Raw genomic sequence first — 24,177 nt, forward strand, 5'->3', positions numbered from 1 at the left:
AAAACAATTGAACCATATGTATACTTATTTCGTGTATTCCAAATAGAGCAAATACAACAACTGCCAAAAAAAAAAAAAAAAAAAAAAAAAAAAACAAAGAGACGGATAAATAAAAGGAAATCAGAAAGAAAAGATCTCTATTCGGGGGAATTCGAAAGCTCAAATGNATAGTTGCCTTGTTTTTACGATAAAAATTTATGTAGAATTGGTTATTAAATTTCTAGGTTTGAAACAGACTTATAAAAAAAAAGATAGATATTTTATATCAAAAAGAGTAAAACATTTATCTTTTGTTTGTAAGTCTGTTTCAACTTTCAACCATAGAAAATTTAAATTTAACCAATTCTTCCTTTTTTACGAATATAAAAATACACCAGTAAAAAAAACTTTAATAAAAAGGAAAATATTAGAAAATCAAAACAATCATTTGGGCCGTTTAAGAAAAAAAAAATACTTATTTGTATAATTTGATTATAAAAAAAAAGTAATTATAATGGTTAGTTTATTTATTATCCTTTCGAGAGAAGAGAGAGAATAAGAAAAAGCAAGAAAGAAAAAAAAAAACGGAAGAGAAGGAAAAAGCAGAGAAGAGTGATGAGAAAATACAGCTTCGTTGTCACTTGTGACTCTCTATATATCGCATCCCCTCCCCATTGACAACCTTTCACTTCCATCACTCTCTCTCTCTCTCTCTCTCTCTCTCTCTTTATCTCTGTATTATTCACTCATCACACTCTCTCTCTCTTCCTCTCTCTGAAAAAATGGAAAAACCCATGGTTTCGACATGGAGACCCGACCCGGTTTACCGTCCACCTGAGACACCACTGGAGCCTATGGAGTTCCTAGCTCGTTCATGGAGCGTCTCTGCTCTCGAAGTCTCCAAGGCTTTAACACCACCTAATCCTCAGATCCTCCTCTCCAAAACCGAAGAAGAAGAAGAAGTAGAAGAACCCATCTCCACCGGAGACGTCGACGGCGAGGACACCGGACTTGTCTCCGGGAACCCTTTCTCCTTCGCTTGTTCAGAAACTTCTCAAATGGTCATGGATCGTATCTTGTCTCACTCTGTAAGTCCTTTTTCCTCTGTTTTCAGATAAAAACAGAGCATTTGCGGACAAAACTAAGCATTCTCAAAGATACTGACAAAAGTTTATTTTCATTGTTCATGAAAGTTTCAATCTTTAGCAAATTATATGTTTCATAAATCTTACGTAAGGGGAAAAAAATATTCACGCGCAATAATTATAATTATTATTAATCAACAAAAGAAAAAAAAAGTTATGATTTAGAGCTACACACTCGCTTTCTGGGGACCCAAGAAACATAATAACAAGTTCATGGATTTGTCATCATCATCTCTTCTTGATTCTACTTTTGTCTCATCCTTTAACTTTTTTGTGTTGGCAGCAAGAAGTGTCACCAAGAACATCTGGTCGGCTATCACATAGTAGTGGTCCACTCAACGGTTCATTGACCGACAGTCCTCCTGTGTCTCCTCCCGAATCCGACGGCATTAAGGTTTTCTCAATTTTTCTTGACCTTTTTTAATTTGGGTTTTGTGACTATTCTTAAGCATGTATTTGGGTTTCTGCGTTTTTTTTTTTTTTTTGGTGTTTCTCTCTATGTAAATGTTTTCGACTGCGTCACTGACATTTTTGTGTACACAATGAGAGACAATGAAAAAAATCAAAAAAAGAATCTTCACTATAACCTTTCTCTTTATCCAACCATACCCAGAGGCCAGAGATCATGTCTTTCTCCCACTACTGTTTCCGATGATTACTCATCATTTCATTTTAATTTTATACTAATTTGCATTGTTTATTCGATAATTATTCCTTAAACCCATTAACGAACATGCTCAAGATTGGTTTTTTTTAATTAGTATTATTATTTTAGTGACTACACTTTGGTCTAAAGCAATCTCCTTTACTTGATTTGATTTTGTCTTTTTCTTGTTCGTCACTCCTCTTCTAAAATATTTTTCCTTTTTTAGATTTTGCTTCACTCTTTTGTATATCCATTTCTGGCGAATCTTTAAATTAAAAGTCCAATTTTTAATCTTTTCGTTTCTTGAAATGCAGCAATTTTGCAGAGCAAATAACAATTCGCTGAACAATATAAACTCTCAGTTCCGTTCAACGGCGACTACTCCGGGGACTATAACGGCCACGGCCACACAGTCCAAGACGGTTGGACGGTGGCTTAAGGATCGGAGGGAGAAGAAGAAAGAGGAGACTCGAGCTCACAACGCTCAGATTCACGCTGCTGTCTCTGTTGCTGGCGTGGCTGCAGCTGTTGCTGCTATTGCAGCAGCCACTGCTGCGTCTTCTAGCTGCGGTAAGGATGAGCAGATGGCTAAAACCGACATGGCGGTTGCTTCTGCTGCGACCCTTGTGGCTGCTCAGTGTGTGGAGGCTGCTGAAGTTATGGGAGCTGAGAGAGAGTATTTGGCCTCTGTTGTTAGTTCTGCTGTTAATGTTCGTTCTGCTGGAGATATCATGACTCTCACTGCTGGAGCAGCTACAGGTTTGTTTAGTAACTCTAAACTCTGTTAATGGTTTTTGATAAAGTTTTGATTTTGATGCAATTGATTTAGGGATTTGATTGACTGAAAAGTTGAAACTTGATGGAGAAATCGAATCATTTGATTTTAGGTGTGATGGGGACTGCTAAAGTTCTGATTTTGATGAAGGAAATGATAGAATTGATCTAGGGATTGGCTAAAAATTGGAACTTTATGAAGGAATCATAGTTAAATTTGGGTTACATGATTGTGTATTTTTTGTGTAGCTTTAAGAGGAGTGCAGACATTGAAGGCGAGGGCAATGAAGGAAGTGTGGAACATTGCATCAGTGATTCCAATGGACAAAGGACTCACTACTTCTACTGGAGGATGCAGCAACAATAATGTTAATGGTAGCAATGGAAGCTCAAGCAGTAGTCACAGTGGTGAACTTGTACAACAGGAGAATTTCTTGGGAACTTGTAGCCGAGAATGGCTCGCTAGAGGTTGTGAACTCCTCAAACGCACTCGCAAAGGTAACAAAAGTTCAATCTTATGTGTTTGAATTTTACACTTTAGTTCTTGATCTTTTGTCTAATGTTGTGTGACTTTTGCAGGTGATCTCCACTGGAAAATAGTGTCTGTTTACATCAACAAAACGAATCAGGTAAAGATTTTTTTTTTCCTTATGGTGCCTCGAGTTTCGGTTCACTTTAGATATGATCGTTGATCTGATGAAAAAGATTAAAGAGAGCCAAATTATTTGTTAATCAGTGGGGAATCTTTAGTTACTTCACATGGATGTAAACTTTGTTATATGAAACACACAAAAAGATGAGAAAAGAGAAATTTCAAACGGCAGGAAAAGAAGAGAAAGTAGAAACAAAACTAAAGCTAAAATAAAAAGTACTGTTATGACAATGATGATGAAAATGAAGTCATGGGATCCACTTTTGTCTTTGCTAAGTTAGAGAATCAAATCACTAATTTGTTTATTCATTGTTTTGATCTAATTGAACTTATAGGTTATGTTGAAGATGAAGAGCAGGCATGTTGGAGGAACATTCACCAAGAAGAAAAAGAGTAAGAGATCATTTACTTTTATTACATACAAGTATAACACCGCTTTCCTTAACTACAAACGTTTAAAACCTGATTAGAGTGGTTGGAGTTATCTCTAATTCCTTCCAAGACAGTAAAAATGATTCTTCTAATGGATTGTAGTTTGATATTGAAAGCTTCACTTTTTGTCACTATCTACTGTCAATGAGTCAATTATTTGTGAACCCTGGTAAAGAGAATTCAAAACTTTGATGTGGGTCTGCTTTGGATTTGGGGATTCGAGACTAAAAAAGGAAAAAAGGAAAAGTGTATATGTGACTAAAGTAAACTATAGGATCAAATCGCCTCAATCTTTTACTTTTTTGTCTTTCTTTTGAATGTGAACTTGAAGACTCTTTCACTAATTATTTTACTAATATTCCCAATTTTGTAACAGACATTGTGCTTGAAGTAATCAAGAATGTCCCGGCCTGGCCCGGACGACATTTGCTAGAGGGAGGAGATGATCTGAGATACTTTGGTTTGAAGACGGTTTTGCGAGGTGATGTGGAATTTGAGGTCAAGAGCCAAAGGGAGTACGAAATGTGGACACAAGGTGTATCAAGGCTTCTTGTTCTGGCTGCTGAGAGGAAGTTTAGGATGTAGACATGTAGTGAATAAAACCGTTCAATGCCCTGCTTGGTTTAAGTAAGTGTGAGTTTTTTTTTTTTAACTTATGGGGTCAATCTCAAATTGTAGGGGGTTCTTTTAAGGTAATGGTTTTTTGGGTTGGGTATAGTATGAAATGGACCTACCAGTCAAGATTTCAACACAAAGGTGAGTAAGGATTTGGGGTAAACAGAACTTAGTGGGTGGGGTGATCTGTAATTTTTATGTTCTTAGATTATTAATTTTTTTGTTGTTGGTGGTGTTCTTTTGTATAGAAAACAAAGTTGAAGTAATAGATAAGTATTTATAAAAAATGAATGGGTCCATTTTCATACTTGTTCGGGAACATCAAATATGCTTCTTTTTTGTCCCATTATTGTTGGAAATATCCATTAAGCAAAGAACCTGAGCATATTTGTATAACTCACAAGTCACAAGAAAACATATATCATCAAAGGATCGTTTCTCACATGTTATACTTATAACTGCTTATAAAGAATGTTTTGGTATTGTTAACCAACTTTATCAAGCAGTAAAACACTATAATATTGTCTTCTTAATACTCTCGATAAATCTATGTCTAGAATTAGTAGGATAGTAACGACACCATCAGAGAAGATGGAACCACATGTCACTACTGGCCGTTGCTCATGATGCCAAGGAGATTGAGGAAGAGATTCATGACGTCCAGGTAAAGACGGATCGCAGCAATGATATACTCGTCGTAGTTGAGTTTCTTGATCAGCTGGTCTGTGTCAAAGATGATGTATCCGCAGAACACGATTGATGCTACACCGCTGAATATCATTGATGTTAGCTTCCCGAGAGGGTAGTAGATCTGCATTCATTTCATTGGTTAGCTTGTAATAGTAATATATCTCAATACTCCCAAAACTATGAATAGATTGGAGAGTTAGTGTTGATTCTGGTAGTACCTGGAGCAGAGTGAAGACAAGGATAATGAGGAGTGAACCAAAGAGGAATGGTCCAAGGAAGGAGAAATCATGGCCTCTCTTTACTGCCCAGAAGGTGTAGATCGTCAGTCCAAAGACCATCGCTGCTGTCAGAATTGCAGCCCCCATAACAATCCTCCCTGTTTTTCACAAGACTTGTAGTTAGTTCTTTTGTTATAGAAACAGAGGTAAGTTAATAAGTTTCTTGACAAAAGCATGAATCATCTCTTCCCCTGTTCCTCTTTTTCATGATTCACAATGTTTAAACCAACAAGTTACGAACTTATATGATTTTGAAAACAGTACTACCTAGCTAGTCACAGATCATACCAAGACTACATCTGAAACAAAGATCTAGATGCAACACCATTACCCAGTGTTAGGTTGATTTTATTAAACAGAGAATACTCCAACACTAGAAGAAGCAGAACAAGTATCCATCCATTACCTTTGGAGAGAGAGCATCAGAGCAGCAAATACCAACAGCGAAGGAAATGGAGAGAGTGAAGATGGTAAGGACAATGCAGTTAATGGGATGCTTCTTCTCAAAAGCCAACAGAGGCCACATCACTACAAACACATCAATAAACAAACCTCATCAAAATCCAAATCACTCAGTGAAACCTCCAAAACACACTCTATAAACAAAAACAGTAGCTTTCAAGCGATGAATCAAGCGGAAGTAGAGAAGGTATATATACTATATCAACGAAACAAGTGTAGCCCTAAGTCATGAAGAGTACATGGATCTAAGTCATCTTAACAAAGAATCAACGAAACACAATAGTAGCAAAGTGAACACTACACCGATCTAAATCCTAAAGCTTTTATTTTTTTCGGTGAATCGAACAAGTAAAGTAACTCAAAAAACCCTAAGCGACGAACGATGATGAAATGTAGGTAAGACTAAACCCAAACAGAGCTAAGAACAACCCTAACTAAGCATGAAATCGAAAGATCAACAAAAGAAAACAAAATATGTGAAAAAAAGGAGACGTAACGGAAGAGAGGAAGAAGGAGGATGACGAACAAGACGACGATTCCAGGGGTAGTCTCGGTGATGAAGACAGGAATCGGACGGACGAAGAAGAACACGGAGGAGACACCGACGGTGAGAAGCAGCTGAAGAGACAAGATGGTGTACACTTTCCTTATGAAAGCCCAACGAAGCTCCGAGCTCTCTTTCATGTTTGGATACAGCTCGTTACCACCACCAACACCAGTTTCTATGTCAGATTTCGCCATATTTTTTTTTTTTTTTTTTTTTCGTCCAAAAATCACAAAACCAAAGCTATGAAGTAAATAGAGAGAGTTTCTCAGGAAACTACCAAGAAAGTGACTGGGGAAAAGGGGGAGGTAATGCTTGTGTTACTGTTCCGTCATTGTTGTTACACTAACTAACCAATTAATTTACGCCAGGTGGAATAATACATCGGACGCGTTTTTTCCCCGGGTGACTGTGTAACCAAAACATTGCATTGCCGGGAAAGTATGTGTGTTTTCTGCAACACTGCTCTGTTTTCTCCAGACAAACCAATCATAATACGCCACGTAGCATAGTGCTGGTTGTGTTTGGGTTTGTCGTTTATTTATTTTTTGCATGGGAATGGAAAAGGAACCAGAGTGTACATAATAAAGCTTGCTGTACTGTTTATAGATATATATATATATATACTACTTATATTGGTAATTTTTAATTGCAATATATATACTATAATTAATGACATTACACTTGTTACCTAACTTCTATAATTGTTAACAAACTACTAATTACGTGTGTTTTTTTTTCTTGCAAGATGTACATGCTTATCTTAGTTATATATGACAAAAAAAAAATGACAATCTAGTTGAGTTGATGATGTGTATTTAATATTTACTATATATGATCTAATTAAGAGATTCAGAAAGCTCACTATATATATACTCGAAGTCTCGAAAATATATATACTTTAAAAAGGAGAAACTTTCGTGTGTTTTTTTTTTTTAATTCGTCTTCGGTAGAGTTTGTTCTTTATATAAAGTTAGAATCATTTAGCGGAAACGTTAACGAACATTCTTATAATGTTATTTGATTATGAATTACTAAACTATATAAGGCTTTTGTTCAATCTCAAAAGGTTCGGTTTATTAATAACTTTTGTACATGTGGATCAAGGCAAACTAAACCAAAAAAAGTCAAGAAAGATGTGTTTCGTGAGATTATCTAAATGGTGTAAAAAGTGTTATAATCTGAACTACTTGATGAAGACCAAAAAAAATATATGAATCATGACTCATGATTGTATACTTTAAGAAGATACACGATAACTTAGATTAATATAGGAAATGGACTTAATTGAGAAAAACCCAGATTAACGTACAAATCATCAGTTGTGAATTTAAAAATAAAGATTTTATCAACATACTAGACGAGATATATATACAACTCATGACCTGCACGAGTATCAAACAGCTCGTAAGATATATATAGGGGTTAGAAATTTATTAAACTATACTATATATCTAGGTTTTGAAAAATAAAATCTATATGGGTTACCATGACCCGAAGCTGGAGATGTAGGGTATTTAAAAGCCAACTAAACATCGAAAGTTTTTAAGATATCTAAATATGAAGAAATGTTAATAATGAAAAATCAATGGATGAAGAGGCTACTAAACAAGACATCAATGGAAACTATGAGTCTATGACTGTGTATTGTGTACTAGTAATCAACTAAGTCGAACCATCTCCGGACTCCAACAATAGTAGAACGAGAGGGCCGAACCTATAAACTATTGGGGCCAATTGAAGTTCATTGGAAACTATGGAATACTCCAACGTACAACCAAAAGCCCATTGGGTTAGAAGAGTTACAACTTACAAGGAATTTATGAACTTTTTATACATTAGTTTGTATGAAGAAGTTGATAAAATAATAAAAAAGTGGGGTAGAGAAGAATTAATTGAAGTTTCCAAGTGTAGGATTGGTGTCTATGAACCTACTCAAGGACTGTTCTCTGATGTTTATCTAAAATTATATGAAAAAAGTATCGTTTGATGCGATAGATTTGACAATGCACTTCTCATTTTCAGTTCTTTTTCAAAAGTCACCACATTTTACTATTACTATTAATATCTTATTTATGATTCCTAAGGCAAATTCATAACACTAACGACATCCACATGTGTATATATGCTTCTCATTTTTATTCCTTTTATGGCTTCTAGTGAGATTGTGATTATTGCCTCTCATTTTTTTGTGTTGAAAATAAATATTGTTGTTTAGTTGCTAGATATTGTTGGCTGGTCACTTCACTAAGCATTCATCTGGATCATAACCAGAATATGTTGTTAGAAGTTCAGAGGACAACAATTTCTTTTCCCTTTTCACACAATGCTACTTGTGAATATAGCGTCTTCGATTTTAATAATTCGTGTGGCTGTTGGTCAAGTTTATTAACAAGTTCGTGTAGGTAGTAAAAAAAGTCAAAAAATTGTGTGGTTTCAAGTCTATTATTAGAGAATTGGTGCATTTCATAGTTATATTTTGTTATTCTTTCTTGGTTGCTTTGTTTATTGGTTTAGCGTTTTTAATCAAAAACTATTGGGTTTGACGGCGCTAAACTTATAGCTCATTCGTTTGTTGGGGGGAATGATTGATTAAATTAAATGAAAAAGAAGAAGATAAATGTAATATTTTAATATGTTTTTAGAAAGTAATTGTTGCTAATGCTTAATGTGATAAATCTATATATTTCTCTCACTAATATATAATTATATACGGGAAAAATGCTATTTAAATCATCAAATTTCAAATTTTTGCCATTTTAATTATGAACTTTTTAGGTGGCCATTTTAATTATGAACTTATTGTTAACTTATATTTTAAACATCATCCTTTGTTGGCTGAGCCAAAATTATCACGACGTTAAATTATTTAACAGAGCTAATAACAGACGTTTATGTGTCGTTAACCATCCTCTGTTAGTGAGAAACGACATCATTTGGCAAAAACTAAAACCTCCAAATCCATTAAATCGAAATCCCTAATTTCTGAAAACCAGATCCCTGATTTCAAATCATCATTTTCACTAAATGTCGAATGTGAGAAAGAGTAGCTATATTGAGATGTTGATAGAAACAAGTCGACTTGGATCGCAGAGTGTTGAGAGTGTTGTCGGAGACGGACCTGAACCTCCACCACGAGGTGAATCACAGAGTGTTGTCGGAGATAGAGTTCATGTTGAACTGCAAGTCGCTCCGGAATCTGGTGGCAGAGACGGAGATCGAGTTCAGACTGAAGACATATTGAATTCTGGTGGCGAAAATAGAGCTATTGTATGTGTATCAAAGTCGATTCATGGAGCTTCAAAACGGCGTCGTAAACGAAGAAAAGTCAGAGTGGAAGAAGATTATGATTTGGAGCAAGACATGGATTTGGCTCTTGTTGTTGACAGTGAAGATGACTGTAGGGTGTATGGTAATGAAGATTGTGATATTGTTGATGATGCAGTAGGTGGTGAAGATAACAATGATGAGGAAGTGGACAATGGTTTAGCTATTGAGGAAGATGCTAACATAAACATTGAAGAAGACTTTCCAGAGGCTGCTAGACTTGAAGATGTTGGTTCTGATAACGACAGTGGTGATGATATCTGGGACGAAGACAAAATTCCAGATCCTTTGTCATCTGACGACGAGGATGAGTTGGAAGACATAGACAAGAACGATGCAGCTCATACAAACAAAGACAGCGAAGATCCAGAGGGTTTGTTAGCATTGGAGAAAACTTACAACTCTCCTGAGGATTTCAAGCTCGCCGTTTTGAAGTACTCCTTAAAGACACGGTATGACATCAAACTATATAGATCTCAAGCTCTGTTGGTTGGTACAAAATGTTGTTATGTTGATGAAGATGGTAATAAATGTCCATGGAGAGTATATTGTTCATATGAGAGGAGGAAGCATAAGATGCAAATAAAGATTTATATCAATGGGCATATATGTGTGAGGTCAGGGTATTCAAAGATGTTTAAGCGGTCTGCTATTGCCTTTTTGTTTGAAGAAAGGTTGAGACTCAATCCGAAGCTTACAAGACATGAGATGGTTGCTGAGATTAAAAGAGAATACAAGTGGGAGGTGAGTCCAGATCAGTGTGCTAAGGCGAAGACCAAAGTTTTGCGTACAATAAAGGCTAGCCATGAGTCCCAGTTTGCACGAATCTGGGATTACCAAGCAGAGGTGTTAAACCAAAACAAAGGCTCCGAGTTTGAGATCGAGACAGTACCAGAGCCAGTCATTGGAAGCAAACAGAGGTTTTTTCGTTTATATATATGTTTTAAATCACAAAAAGATTCTTGGAAGGAAACTTGCAGACCCATCATTGGACTAGATGGAGCTTTTCTGAAATGGGATATTAGAGGGCACCTTCTAGCTGCAGTGGGAAGAGATGGAGATAATCGAATTGTTCTTATTGCTTGGGCAATTGTAGAGATAGAAAATGATGACAACTAGGAATGGTTTGTGAGACATCTCTCTTCAAGTTTGGGTCTTCATACAATAACAAACATAGCTATCATCTCAGATAACACAAAAGGTTAGTAATGATTCATTTAAAACTTTCTTAGCTTATGATTCATTTAAACTTTTTCAGGGTCTAGTCAAAGCTATCCATGGGGTACTTCCACATGCTGAGCATCGACAATGTGCAAAACACATCATGGATAACTGGAAAAGAGATAGTCATGATCAAGAACTACAACGCATGTTTTGGAGGATAGCACGAGCATACACAACAAGAGAGTTCACTGATCGCATGGAGGAGCTAAAGAAGTATAATATGCAAGCTTATACGTCTCTGCAAGTTATTAATCCCAAATCATGGCCGAGAGCTTTCTTTAGGATTGGTACGTGTTGCAATGATAACCTCAACAATCTTAGTGAGTCTTTTAATAGGACTATTCGACAGGCGAGGAAAAAGCCATTGCTAGATTTACTAGAATACATCAGGAGGCAATGCATGGTCAGAAATGCAAAGAGGTTTATCATTGCTGACAGGCTGAAAACAAGATTCACAAAGCGAGCTCATGCTGAGATTGAGAAGATGATAATGGGGTCTTCGCAATGCATCAGATATATGGCGAGAAACAACTTGCACGAGATTGAGGTGAATGATGTTACCTACTTTTGTCGATATGAATACAAATACTTGTGGTTGGAAAAAGTGGCAGATGGTTCGAATCCCTTGTATTCATGCTGCAAGTGTGATAATTGGAAAAAAGGAGAAGGTTGAAAACAATGTCAGTGACTATTACACAAAGATAAGGTGGCGAGAAACATACCGAGAAGGTATTAGACCTGTCCAAGGGATGCCATTGTGGCCAAGGTTGAATAGGCTTCCTCTCTTGCCACCGGGATGGAGAAGAGACAATCCCGGAAGGCCATCAAATTATGCTAGGAGGAAAGGTAAAAACGAATCTTCCTCTTCTTCAAATAACAAGATGTCAAGGGCTAGGAGGATTATGACATGCTCTAACTGCAAAGAAGAAGGACACAATAAACAAGCTTGCAAAAATCCGACTGTTGCAAGTTTACCAAAAAGACCGAGAGGTAGACCGCGGATAAATCAAGAACCACAAGGGGAAGGACAAGCATCACGACCTCAAGGATCACAAGCATCACAACCCGAAAGACAAGCATCACAACCCTTAAGACAATCATCACAACCCGTATCACAACCCCAAGGAAGACAACCAGCATCACTACCCCAAAGAAGAGCATCACAGCCCCAAGGAAGAGCACACATAGGAAGAGCACACATATCACAAGGAGCACATGGATCACAAGGAGCACACTTTGATAAAGGATCACAAAGACAAGGACTTGGGCGTTTTGCATCATGGTTTGAGACTTCCACCTAGCTTTGTGCAACTTGCAATTGCATTTTTTTTTTGTCTGAACTTAAAGGACCTAATTTATGTTGTCGTCTTTGGTTTGCATTGTTTTGTTTTGTTTTTGCATCAAGGTTTGAGACTATGTTATCTTTGTATTTTTCCCAAATCGTTTGAACTTAATGCATAGTGGGTTTGGTTAATGTTGTTTGTACTGAAAGAAGCTAATCTATTTTGTCTTGTAACATTTCTGTTTCCATTTAACACAACAACATTTCATAATCAAAGTAGCATTTCATTACCAAGACACAAAACAACAAGAAAAGGACACAAAACAACAATAAAAGGACACAAAACTAAGACATAATACACTAATAACCAAGAACAAGCATCCTCTGTTTTTTTGTGGTACATCACATTAGGATCACAATGACAATAACAGTAAAACAAAAGCACATGAAGCACAACTTGATCATCAATTTCCATTTCTTAATTTCCCTTTTGCTCCACATTTCCTCTACCTTCAATCCTTCGATCATAGCTTTGAACACTTGAATCTCGACTGCAACCTCAGATTTCGCGTTGTTTATCTCGCTGTCAATGATGGATATTTTCGGCAAAACTTCTATGACCTCCTCATACACACCATCTTCGACCCATTTAAACAAATGGTCCTAGAAATGCAAACGATAATAATTATTAACGAACAAGAACACATAAAATTTAAAATTACTTACATCTCGTTTGGTTGGACATCGAAAGAAAGGTCTTACTGGGTTTTGTTTTGTGGTCGATGTATAGATGACAACGTCTAACCCACAATAACACTTCGAAGGAAACCCGCGTTTTATATTTTCACTACTCGATTGCCTAGAATTGCAACTCATAACTTAAAGGAGAAGATGGAGAAATCAAGTATAGAGGAAAAACGAGCTTGGTGAAAAGGACGAGACACTGAAAAAATGAGAAGGAGAGGATCGATTTGGAGAAGATTATGACTTCAGAAATTAGGGATTTCGATTTAATGGATTTGGGGGTTTTAGTTTTTGCCAAACAATGGTGTTTCTCACTATTAGATGATGGTTAACGACACATAAACGTCTGTTATTAGCTCTGTTAAACAATTTAACGTCGTGATAATTTTGGCTCGGTCAACAAAAAATGATATTTAAAATATAAGTCAACAATAACTTCATGATTAAAATGGTCACCTAAGAAATTCATGATTAAAATGGCCACAATTTGAAAGTTGGTGATTTAAATGACATTTTTCCCAATTATATACTACTATCTTTTAATTATAATATACTCGTTACAAAACATATTTGTTTTCAAAATTATTTATGACTTCCTTTGTTTTAAAATAGTGATTATTCTATGCTTAATTTTTTGTTTCATTTTAGTTGTCGTTTTCGTTTTTTAATATGACTTATAGTATAAAATTATCTCATTTACCCATGTTAAATGAATTTTTTTTTTTAAATTATAATAGTCAAATGAAGATATAATAGAACATTTATATGTTTTCTTAATTTATTTGAAAAGCTCTAGAACAGTAACTAATAAAAACCGGAGGGAGTACTATTTCCAACTCCAATTACCAAATATTTTTGATTAATATTCTTAAAATTACCAGAAAAGTTATTTCAAAAACTACCATTAAACATTTTCCTAAATTTTGTATATTAATTTTAAAACTTACAAGCTTATTTATCATCAGTTAGTTTTGATCTACTACAACAGATGATGTAAGTTACAAATAGAATTACTCTAAAGTATGTTCTATCAACAACTACTCTACGTACACAGTTAATTTGAAAGGAACATGTAAGTATTTTCCCTCTTTATGGTTCAGTTTTGGATTTTATTAATTCAAAACATTGAAGATACTTTTCTTGTATCCAGGCCATGAAGGTAAACTAGTTCGCCCATTTTAGCCGATCATCTAGTTGGTAACCAAACGAACACGATTGCCATCCTTAATTATGTTACCAATCAAAGTCATATATAACATTCAAATTTTGAATGAACCCAAAAAGCAATTTTAGTATCCATACCTTAACTAAAGCATTTTTAGTATGAACAATAAAATAGATATTCCTCGGCGCATGGACAAACAAAGTTATTCTCAAAAAAAAAAAAGAGTGAAAATAATTTACAGAAAAAGTGGAAGCTATATGTCTGTACAGTCCACCACCAACCCAACCAAACCCATCACATCAGTCTCTTCTCTGTAAAAACTCTTTTGAGTATTGCTTTTTTTTCCCCGATCCCTTTTGACATTATTGACTATTTACAGTTTCCTATAAACACACTAATTAGTTGCTTTTTCTTTACGTTAAAATGCTTTCGTTTTTTCGCTTGTTTGATGAACGACATAACGTCCGTAAATTACCAATCACACGTCAGTTGCTTATGAAAGTGTTAGGCACTAGCTTAGTCACTTTTAAACAATCTAACGTCTATAAGCTCAAAGTATATAAAGTATATGATTCATGGATAACAAAAGTGTAATATTTCAAATAATTAACATACTTGTATACAAGACAACGAAGATACGTAGCTGTTTGAAAGCTCTCCTTTTTCATCTCTTTGCATTAACTTTTGGACTTGTTTACCATATAACCAAATTTGGTCAAAACTGACAAAAACATGCTGCTGTAAACGCGTAAATAACTGATGTGTGTGTCTGTGTTTTTTTTCTTTTTGAATAAAAATGTGAAAAACACGCAGCTGATTTTGAAACATACACCTCTAGGAAGCACGGTAATAGCTCCCTAATGTTATTTCTTCTCACGTATAGTAGAAGGTACCATCATATAAAAATAAAACTAAGGAATAATAAAGGAGCATAAATAAAATCGAAACCACCAGCAACAAAAAAAAAAAGAGAGTGAAAATTGTAAAATCCTAAAGTTGTTCGTTTTGATACAACACCATCACCATGCAGTTGTTATTATTGCAGTTGTCACGTATTAGTATTATTATACCATTATCAGTCAACGTTTGGGTCGAGTACAAAATGGCCCACACGACCAATATAGGACAGTGGTTAGAGGTTAGTAAATGAGTTACGTGTTTCCAATTTTTCAATGCTCATAATCAAAATAATGCTCACCTTTATGTTATATATCTACACAAATTTATAACCATGACTTGTCCAACTAGAACCAAAGTTGTGTTTCGTTCAACTCCGAGAATTACACGTTGTTCGATAATCTACAAGTCTACAGTCTAGACTCTAGAGTATTATTCTCTCTATCTCACAAAGATTGATGTTTTGATACTTTCACACATATTAAAAAAAAAAAATTTAGTTTTTATTTATAAATTAATTTATAATTACTTTTTGCTAGAGATAGAAAATATAAACTAATAACAATTCAAAAAAATTAAATATTTTCAATAATTACTTTTTTAAGTTTACAAAACATCAATATTTGTGAAACAAAAAAATATTCTAAAACATCAATCTTTGTGATATTTTCCAACTTATCATTCTCCAACTTATACAATGATTGTTGTAAGTAACTATAACGCTTTTTGATTAGGCATCTACAAAGCATAATAATTTGCATATCTTTTATAGGCAAATAAAAGGCCAAGTTTCCTCTCTATCTTCAAAAACTAAAGTTGTAGGTTTAAAAATATGAGACCAGTCGATGCTTTTCCAAATACTAAAATCAAAAGTAGAATTTATTGGTACATCTCATAAGGAAAAATAAAATAAAAGAGAAGGAGATAAATTAATTCAGATATTGCAAACTTATAAGGAACAGAGTATGCAGTACGACACGAGTACAGATGCGGCTTTGTAGTGAAAATGGGAAAAACTCCAAACCATAAATGCTTTTACTACTTTTTACATTCGTTTCTATAATAACAATTTCATTTTTTTATATTTTTAAATAAAATGGTCCTGCTGTAAACTTACACGTGCAAGTACGATAAATATTAATCATGATTTATGTTGATGAACTTATAAAAAAAATAATACTATCATCAAAGAGCAATAATGAAAACTACATTAGCTGTCGAGGGACAAAACCTATGGGTCCAAACAAACATGCATAAGCAGACAAATAAAGTACCTTAGTAGTAGTAGTATTTGTTTTGCAAAGAGGGATTTGCTTGAAAATAAGGGGGCAAATCAATGATTTTACTGATAACACTATATGGAAAGTTGGAAACACACAAAAAAATTAAACCATCATTACACTATTGTTTTTTGGCGGATTTGTTTTCAGATAATTCACCCAAGAGTTTCAAAAGATTTTAAAGAACAAAAAAATAATTAAGTGAACTGTCCAAAAATTATTTCAACATTTCATTTTTTATCTATTTCTATATATTATTTTAATCTTTTGTGATTGGTTTACTTTACCATTTCTATATATTCCACATTTTTATTTTTTTTAATTTGACCTTTCGAAATATTTATTCAAATTACACTTTTTGTAAAAAGTATTTTTTGCTAGATATTCATTGTATATGTATAAAAAATATAACTATTAAAAAAACATCACTAATTTAGTAGGGGTAAACCATTTTGAAAATGTTTTATAATTATTAACAAATATCATATTTTGTTAGTATTTACAATTAGGATATTCAGTTTTTTTTCGTTCACATATTAGAATATTCAGCTGTTAAACTATTTATATGTCTAAAACCTTTGTCATGCTACTGGTTACAAAAGATTTGTTATATATGTGTATGACATTTTTAATCTTCTCACAAGTTCTACACTACCTAAATTACAATATAAGCTATTAAAAATTGTTTCAAACTATTTTTTTTACAAAGAGAAGATAAGAAACACCACCTAAAACCATCTCCAATAGTTTTCTCTATTTTTACCTCTGAAATAGATGAACTCTATAATAGAGGTGATTTTTGCTCCAATGGATACCTCTATTTTTTTCTCTAAAAAAGAATATTCCGCAGAGATTCCTTTTTTATTTTACTATTAATATGTTTTACTTATAAAAGTTGCAAACTAACCCATTTATTTTAGTATTTGTGAAACTTTCATAAAATTACAATATTATTTAAATTTTTAACATTCATAAATATTATTTAAATATCACATTTATTAAAAGAAATACATTGCATCATATAAAATAATTATTACTAAACTATTTAAATATATATTTTATTTATTTTTATCATAAATATAAAAGTGTTAAAAGTTCAAGGACCATTTTATAAATAAAAAAGTTCAACTCTATTATAGAGTATTAAATAGAGTTTTTCTATATATATAGAAAAAATAGATATTTCTATTATAGAAGTAGAAATAGAGATGAGTTGGAGTAAATTTTATTTTAAAAATAGAATTAAAAAGCAAATATAGGTGGGTTGGAGATACTCTTAAATTAGAGACATCTGCAATTCTAATTGGTTCAACAATGGAGCAAGTGTCGTTAGAGTAAAAAAGGATGAGTACTCTCTCTCTCTTTCCTTCTCGGTAATATCACCCCGAACCCCAAAGTTTTTTGCTTTTTCCCAAAGTCCTCAATTTCTTCACATGACCAATTTTTTTTTTTTTTAATATTAACATATTTTTCATTACAATAATTAATCAGACAAGCACAAGAAATGAGGAACTAAGAAAAAAATAAAACAAAAAGAATTAAAACGATGTTTTTTTTTTCTTGTTTCTCCTTCTGAATTGTTTAATACTAATTGATCAAACTTAGTAATTAGGGCATGAAAATCTTGGTGCCACACTTGCACCGCCAAGCTTCAGGGTAATACTCCAAAGGCATGCTCAAACCGGGTTGAATCGGTACGTGAACCGGTTTACACGGCTGACATCTCCCACACTTCGCTCTACACGTCGGTGGTGATGAACCCGGACCTCCAAACCTCTTATTATCCCCCATGAATCCACCCGGTAAACCCGACCCGGGTCTCTGACCAATCCATCCACCATCTGGTTAATAAATTTAACAACCACCGAGTTAACTAGCTCGCTCACCATTTTTACACATCAAAAACATAATAACCCATTGGAGTATATATATATATATATATATATATAAACATAGCTTTAAAAAGAAAAAAAAACAAACCAAAATTTAGTAAGAGATCTCTTTTAGAAAATCAAGAAATTATAATATTTGTTATTGGGTTCTTACCAGCGGAGACTGAGAAGAGGTGGAGGAGAGCAAATGCGGCGAGTGCAGCTAAAAGAAAGCGACGACGGCGGCGACGGAAGGCGCCCATATTAGTCAAGAACCGGCGAGGATGCGCGCACGTTAGCAGAGAGACAAGTGTTTGTGGTGAAAAATTGTGTGTTTTACTTTTCTGTGTACAAGAGAGATTTTATTGGGTTTATGTTTGTGAGTTTGGGGTTTGGGGCTATTCATTTTGGTCTTAAGTCAAAAAAGAAGCTTAGATAGAAAGAGTGTGTGAGAGACTTTGAACAGTAGAATAGACCCATGAATCCAAATATTAAATTCAAACTGCGATCTCTTTTTTTTTTTTTTTCTTATTTCTATTATTTGACTGTATTTTTCTCCTTTTATACTAGTCGTATATACATTTATCTTCCAATTACACTTTAGTGAGTGATCACTTTTAATGTTCTGAAAAAATATATTCTGAAAAAATGAAGCTTTAAACAAAATATAAAGGTTCTTAAATTACTATTATGACATGTAAATTAATAGTTGAGCTACTAAATGAGTGGGAGCTCACTCAAACTGTAGGCAAAATAAATAGGTTGGGCTTTATGGAAATTTCTGGTCAGGTTTTCTTTTCGTGTATTTTTTTTATATTTTATTTCTGCAACCTTTTAATGTTTCTTTTTCTTTTTAGGTTTCAGTCCTACATTTTTTTATAATTATTTTATTTTTTATATACTTTGGATATATATGTATGTCTCTTGTTTCTTTTTCTTTAGTTTCAGCTTTTGAATAAACCCAATATATATATATATATATATATATTATTTGTGTCACGTTTCTCCTATTTGTTGTGTCACATTTTTCATTTATATACAATCTAGATGAATTCGGAGTGGAATTATCTTTAAAATCTTTACATGACCTATTATATATTATACTATAGGATGTAGCCATGTAGTAAGTACTAGTTTTCTTAGGATTCATTAACCACTCTTGTAACACCTTCGAACCATCATAAGACTAACAACAAATCGGAAGCATGCGCATCACGTGTGATTCCCGTAGACGATCCGACCGACTACGGTTACATGTAAGACAAAATTACAATCTTGAGTAATCTATATAAAAATACGATTCAATTAATCTATTTGTTGTCAACAATTTGGGTAAAACAAATATAAGCAACAACAAAATAAAATAAGATCTGAAAACCAAGATATCAAAGCTGACTAGTATGGTTTTGTAAATCTTTTTGGTAAAGTCCAAATTATTGATAACTCTTTGACTATGTGTATGTAATGTCAGTACGTGGAACATGGGTTGTTGTTGCTGGTTTACTTCTTTTAATGGTTTGATCATGAGACAATCCATTATATCAAAAAAAAAAAATATTTGTCCACAAAAACGGTTGGGTGGTTTTTGTGGTCGTTCGATTGTTATCACCATCAGGTATAGTTCAAATCGCGAGAACTATAAATGAGGCCCAAGAAATATCTAAATGGGCCTATGATAAGATGAGGTCCATTAAAGGATGTTATGTGACTAGTGAGTGTCCTTTACAAAGGGGGGGGAAACAGGTCCTGACTCACTGACTCATCCTCTGTACCCGACCCACGCACTCGCGACCCCTCTCTCCCTGCACAAACATAACCTGTACGCTTCTTCAATCACTATTCATCTTTTTCTTTTATATTTTTTAAAAACTTGTATATGGGCATAGTAGTTTTCATATTCATTGTACTCGATTATGTAGATGATATTTATATGGAAATCTTAGCAGTTACAAAAAGAAAAAGAAAAAAAAGATATATTAAGAGAGAGTTTTACCATCTGTAGTAAAATAACTTTACTTTGTTTTTTGATGACAGCTAATTTATTATGATCTCATTTTTAACATTAGTACTAGTTATAAAGGAAAAAAAAATTAATAATAGTTATATTCCATATAGTTCTTTCGTTTTAGATATTTTTCCCCAAAAGCCTGAAAATGTATAAGAGTAAAATTATGTTGGTGTGTCATAAATCATATTTTGATTCAAGAATGTGTTTGAATGTGAAAGGTAAACCATTAAGTTTGTTAGGATTCAATGATGTGACTCTAAATCTCTACTTAATTCGCCTTAATCCCAAGATCTTGAGACTCAAGATCAATAAACAATTGAGACGACAACACACTTGAGAAAAACCGAGAAAGACAAATATATTAAAGGAAAAAGTTCACCAGTATATAATTGAAAACGCTTTTAATAAAAGGAAATAGAGTAGGGTTTGGTGAGTGGTGGTGTTGATAGAAATGGTAGCTAGATATATGCAATCCTCCAGAGATTGAAAGGCATGGTACCAACTTGGATCCATTTCTTCGATAACGACTCTTCCTATATATATAAATTAGTTTTTGTTTCCCTCTTCTTTAACTTATTTCTTCCACTACTCGCAAATTCTAAACCGTTCTTTATGTTGAGTATTCACGATTTACAACTTATTAGCCAACTGAAAAAATTGGTTTTTAGTATTGTAAACAGTGTTACCGGGTCCAATATCGAGTCTTAATTTCTGTATCTGGAGAGAGAGATGAAATACGTTTGTGAACTTTTTGTAGTCAGTCACACAAGGTCGAAACAAAAAAAATGTTTACACGTTCTGTATAATCTTTTATCCAAAAAGATTAGGGATCATTATTCGAAATGTCATAGTCTATCTAAAAAGAAAAAGTTGCAATATCACATGAACGATACAATGGTACAATAATAATAATATGTTTGCTTTTTTTTTTTTGGGTGGAAATAATAATATGTTTGCTTATCTAATCATTTTTAACCTAGAAGGTAATGGATGAGGAACCTATATAATTTTCCTTTTTATTGTTTGCCTAATCAATAATCATGCATATGGTTATTTAATTTTGCCAAATACGAGTATATAACAATATGTATATATATATATATTTTTTTTGTAATATGTATCGCATCTAGCACTATATAAATAGTCAGTTTAAGTAAAATATATAATATTGGATTTGGACGGAGCTTATCGCATATATATTGAAATAATTATTATGAGTTTTTTTTTCACTTTTTATTACAAATAGACAAGGGTTGGATAATGCGAAGGGATGTATTGTCACGCAGACCAAGCAAGGTTTATGGGGGAATCGATATTGGTCAGACTCATGTGAAAAATGTATATTTCTCCTCCTTCGTCTTGTCAATTTATTTACTCTCATGTATTTTTCAATCGTTTTGGTATTCACTTCCGAAAATGACTAGTCTTTATTTTTTTTACGTGGAGATACATTTCCATTTACATGTATCTAAATGATCTACGTCCCTCTTTCCATCTTGGTATTGATGTTGGACTTTTTTTTCGAGCACTCGACTCTTGGGAATTCATTCCCATCTTACATGCTGTCTCTCTTTTCAGGGAGCTAATGATTTATCATTAGTGCGAGTTAGGTTTTTAAAAACCCGTCAGAATCTTTGCATTCCATTGTGGCAATTTGTCGTTTTGCGACCGGTGATTCATTTTTGGACAGTCTTTCGCCATCTCATGTGCACTATCCGCTTTGTGTTCACCCTATCTATGTGGCTTGTATACCCTTCTATCTTCTTAGTATTAGTTTATGTTGTCGTACTTTATGTTTGTATCTTTATTGTCATGTTGGGATGATGTGGTTTGCTAGGAACCTATTCATATTTGCTTTGATATCTTCCCATGTAAGTGTGTTGACGGTTGTAAAGACTCATTTTAGAAGTGAGCTCTTGTTACTAGATTAATGAAATGGGGTTTGTTTGAAAAAAAAAATGATCTACGTCTCTCATATATGTTAAGCCATCAAAAATAGGTTATCAACTAGTACTAGTAGTAGAATTGAATAGTTTTTTTGGTGTTTAATTACCGGGTGATGTTTATGAACAATAATTGTCTTAAACACTGCATATGTAAATCTTAAACACTGCATATGTAAATTTTTTGAAAAGTGTGGCAATGCCCGAGTCTCTCTCTAAACTCTTTGTCTCAAACTTTCTCAAGACATTCACAAATCACAACCTCTACACTACACATAAACTTTCCAATGTAACAGTTCCTCAAAGCCTATCCGATCGATGGTTAGCACAAACGACCTTAATGAACAGTATTAATACCATTGCCTCTACTGAACCAAGCTGACAAACAGGGCTGCCATATCACATGTCGCAATAACCAAGTCCCATCGAGTAGAACATAGATAAACTAGAAAGTGATTTGAAAATCTGGCCTACAAATCTGAATCATATTTTCGCTGTTATTATTTGACTCTTATTTAGAGAATTAGAGTATAACAAGAATAAATCTTTATCCGAATTATGTTAAGTGCCTGATTGATCTTTTTTTTTTGTCAACAAATTAAAGAACCTGATTGATCATCTTCCACAAATTGAATAATCGTAAAGAATGAATTAAACCAAACAAAATAAAATCGTCAAAGATAGATATTTTCATTGTTCAAAGAGAATCGACTAAAGTAGTATACAAACAAAAAAACCAAAAGATATATTTTTCTACTTTTAGAATAACTCTTATCTATTTATAGAAATAATTAGTTATTAATAATCCAAAATATCCCATGCAAATTGACATCCACTCACTAATAAACAAAAAAATATACTCTTAATTAAAATAAGTTTTATTTTTTTTGAACAACAATTAAAATAAGTTTTTTTGTCATTTTTTTGTTTGCACTAATGCTATACTCTCTCTCTTTCAAAATATAAGATGTTTTAAAAAAGTTTTTTGTTTCATAATATAGGATGTTTTCAAATTTTTATGCGACTTTTAGATTAGTTTAATATTTTATATTATGCAGTATTGTTTCTGATTGATTGAATTTATTAAAAGTAAAAATTTCTTAATCTGTATGCTTTAGCTAAAATATCCTATATATATTATTTTTAAATTAATATAAACTGTTTCTACCTTATAATAAAAAATAATTAATCAGCACAAGGTATGATTAGGCTATAATATAGTGAGACTAGTAGGATGCTTACGTGGCAGTCTAGGGAGCTTCCTGCTCAAAAAAAAAAAAAAGAAAAGGAAAAAAAAAACCATTCCCCTAAAATTGAAGCCCTTCCTTCTATTACTTCTTCACTCTCTTTCTCTTTTCTCTCTCTCTCTCTCTCTCGCTCGCTCTTTTTAATTTTGCCCTCAAACCCTCCGATTATTACGAAAACGCTACTGCTCTCTCGCTGTTGGGGGGGATCCGGTGAGGCCGTTTGGCCGGAATCTGAGAAGGAGGAGGAGATGGATGTCGGAGTGTCTCCGGCGAAGTCTATACTCGCGAAGCCTCTGAAACTGTTGACTGAAGAGGACATTTCTCAGCTCACTCGCGAAGATTGCCGCAAATTCCTCAAAGAGAAAGGTCTTTTTTCTTCTCCGGTCTTATTGTCTTCTCCGGGAGGATCTTGGTCTCGGATATATATATATTTTTTTTTTTGTGTGCTTTGCTTTAGTCAATTTTTGAATTTCTCTATTCTCTCGGAGTTTATTTTTCTTTTTCTTCTCTCCTTACGAGAATGGCGGCTGACACGTGTCGAAACAGGAATGCGCAGGCCTTCGTGGAACAAATCTCAAGCGATCCAGCAAGTTTTATCACTTAAAGCTCTCTATGAGCCTGGCGACGATTCCGGCGCCGGAATCCTCCGTAAGATCCTCGTTTCTCAGCCGCCAAATCCGCCTCATGTGAGCTTTCTATATTTACCCTAATTTTACCTTCTTGTTTCGTGTAGAATCGTTGCTTAGTTGGTGCTGATTTAGGGGAAATTTTGCGTTGCTCTGTGTGTACTCGTGGATTCTTAGGTCACAACGACGTCGACTGAGCTAAGCAACGAGTTGGAACCTTGTGGCAAGAATCTTTTTCAGGAAGATGAAGGTCCGTGCCATAGAAGGGATTCTCCAAGATCANATGCTCAAAAAAAAAGAAAGAAAAAAAAAACCATTCCCCTAAAATTGAAGCCCTTCTTCTATT

At 33.8% G+C, this 24,177-nt stretch overlaps 4 protein-coding genes across 4 annotated transcripts; 2 read left to right on the forward strand and 2 right to left on the reverse strand.

Annotated features, from left to right (window-relative positions):
- Positions 559-4,548, forward strand: LOC104718948 (VAN3-binding protein-like). Its single transcript, XM_010436776.1, has 7 exons — positions 559-1,067; positions 1,408-1,518; positions 2,085-2,529; positions 2,794-3,042; positions 3,124-3,173; positions 3,532-3,589; positions 4,005-4,548. Exons 1-7 carry the CDS (start codon positions 762-764, stop codon positions 4,211-4,213), a joined length of 1,428 nt encoding a protein of 475 aa, XP_010435078.1. The 5' UTR covers positions 559-761; the 3' UTR covers positions 4,214-4,548.
- LOC104718947 (BI1-like protein) lies at positions 4,648-6,437 on the reverse strand. The gene is made up of 4 exons (XM_010436775.2): positions 6,171-6,437; positions 5,634-5,739; positions 5,152-5,317; positions 4,648-5,054 (listed from the first exon to the last, which is right to left on the reverse strand). The coding sequence occupies exons 1-4, from the start codon at positions 6,412-6,414 to the stop codon at positions 4,851-4,853; spliced, it is 720 nt and encodes a 239-aa protein (XP_010435077.1). The 5' UTR covers positions 6,415-6,437; the 3' UTR covers positions 4,648-4,850.
- LOC104718949 (EPIDERMAL PATTERNING FACTOR-like protein 4) lies at positions 17,571-18,470 on the reverse strand. Its single transcript, XM_010436777.2, has 2 exons — positions 18,183-18,470; positions 17,571-17,977 (listed from the first exon to the last, which is right to left on the reverse strand). Exons 1-2 carry the CDS (start codon positions 18,268-18,270, stop codon positions 17,745-17,747), a joined length of 321 nt encoding a protein of 106 aa, XP_010435079.1. The 5' UTR covers positions 18,271-18,470; the 3' UTR covers positions 17,571-17,744.
- LOC109126853 (protein TIFY 4B-like) lies at positions 23,296-24,119 on the forward strand (the record flags this gene model as incomplete). The annotated part of the gene is made up of 3 exons (XM_019230731.1): positions 23,296-23,571; positions 23,752-23,891; positions 24,009-24,119. Coding segments are annotated over exons 1-3 (369 nt in total), but the record flags the coding sequence as incomplete, so codon positions are not given.

The sequence above is a fragment of the Camelina sativa genome, chromosome 10 (assembly GCF_000633955.1).
Source record: "Camelina sativa cultivar DH55 chromosome 10, Cs, whole genome shotgun sequence".
Classification (NCBI taxonomy): Eukaryota; Viridiplantae; Streptophyta; class Magnoliopsida; order Brassicales; family Brassicaceae; genus Camelina; species Camelina sativa.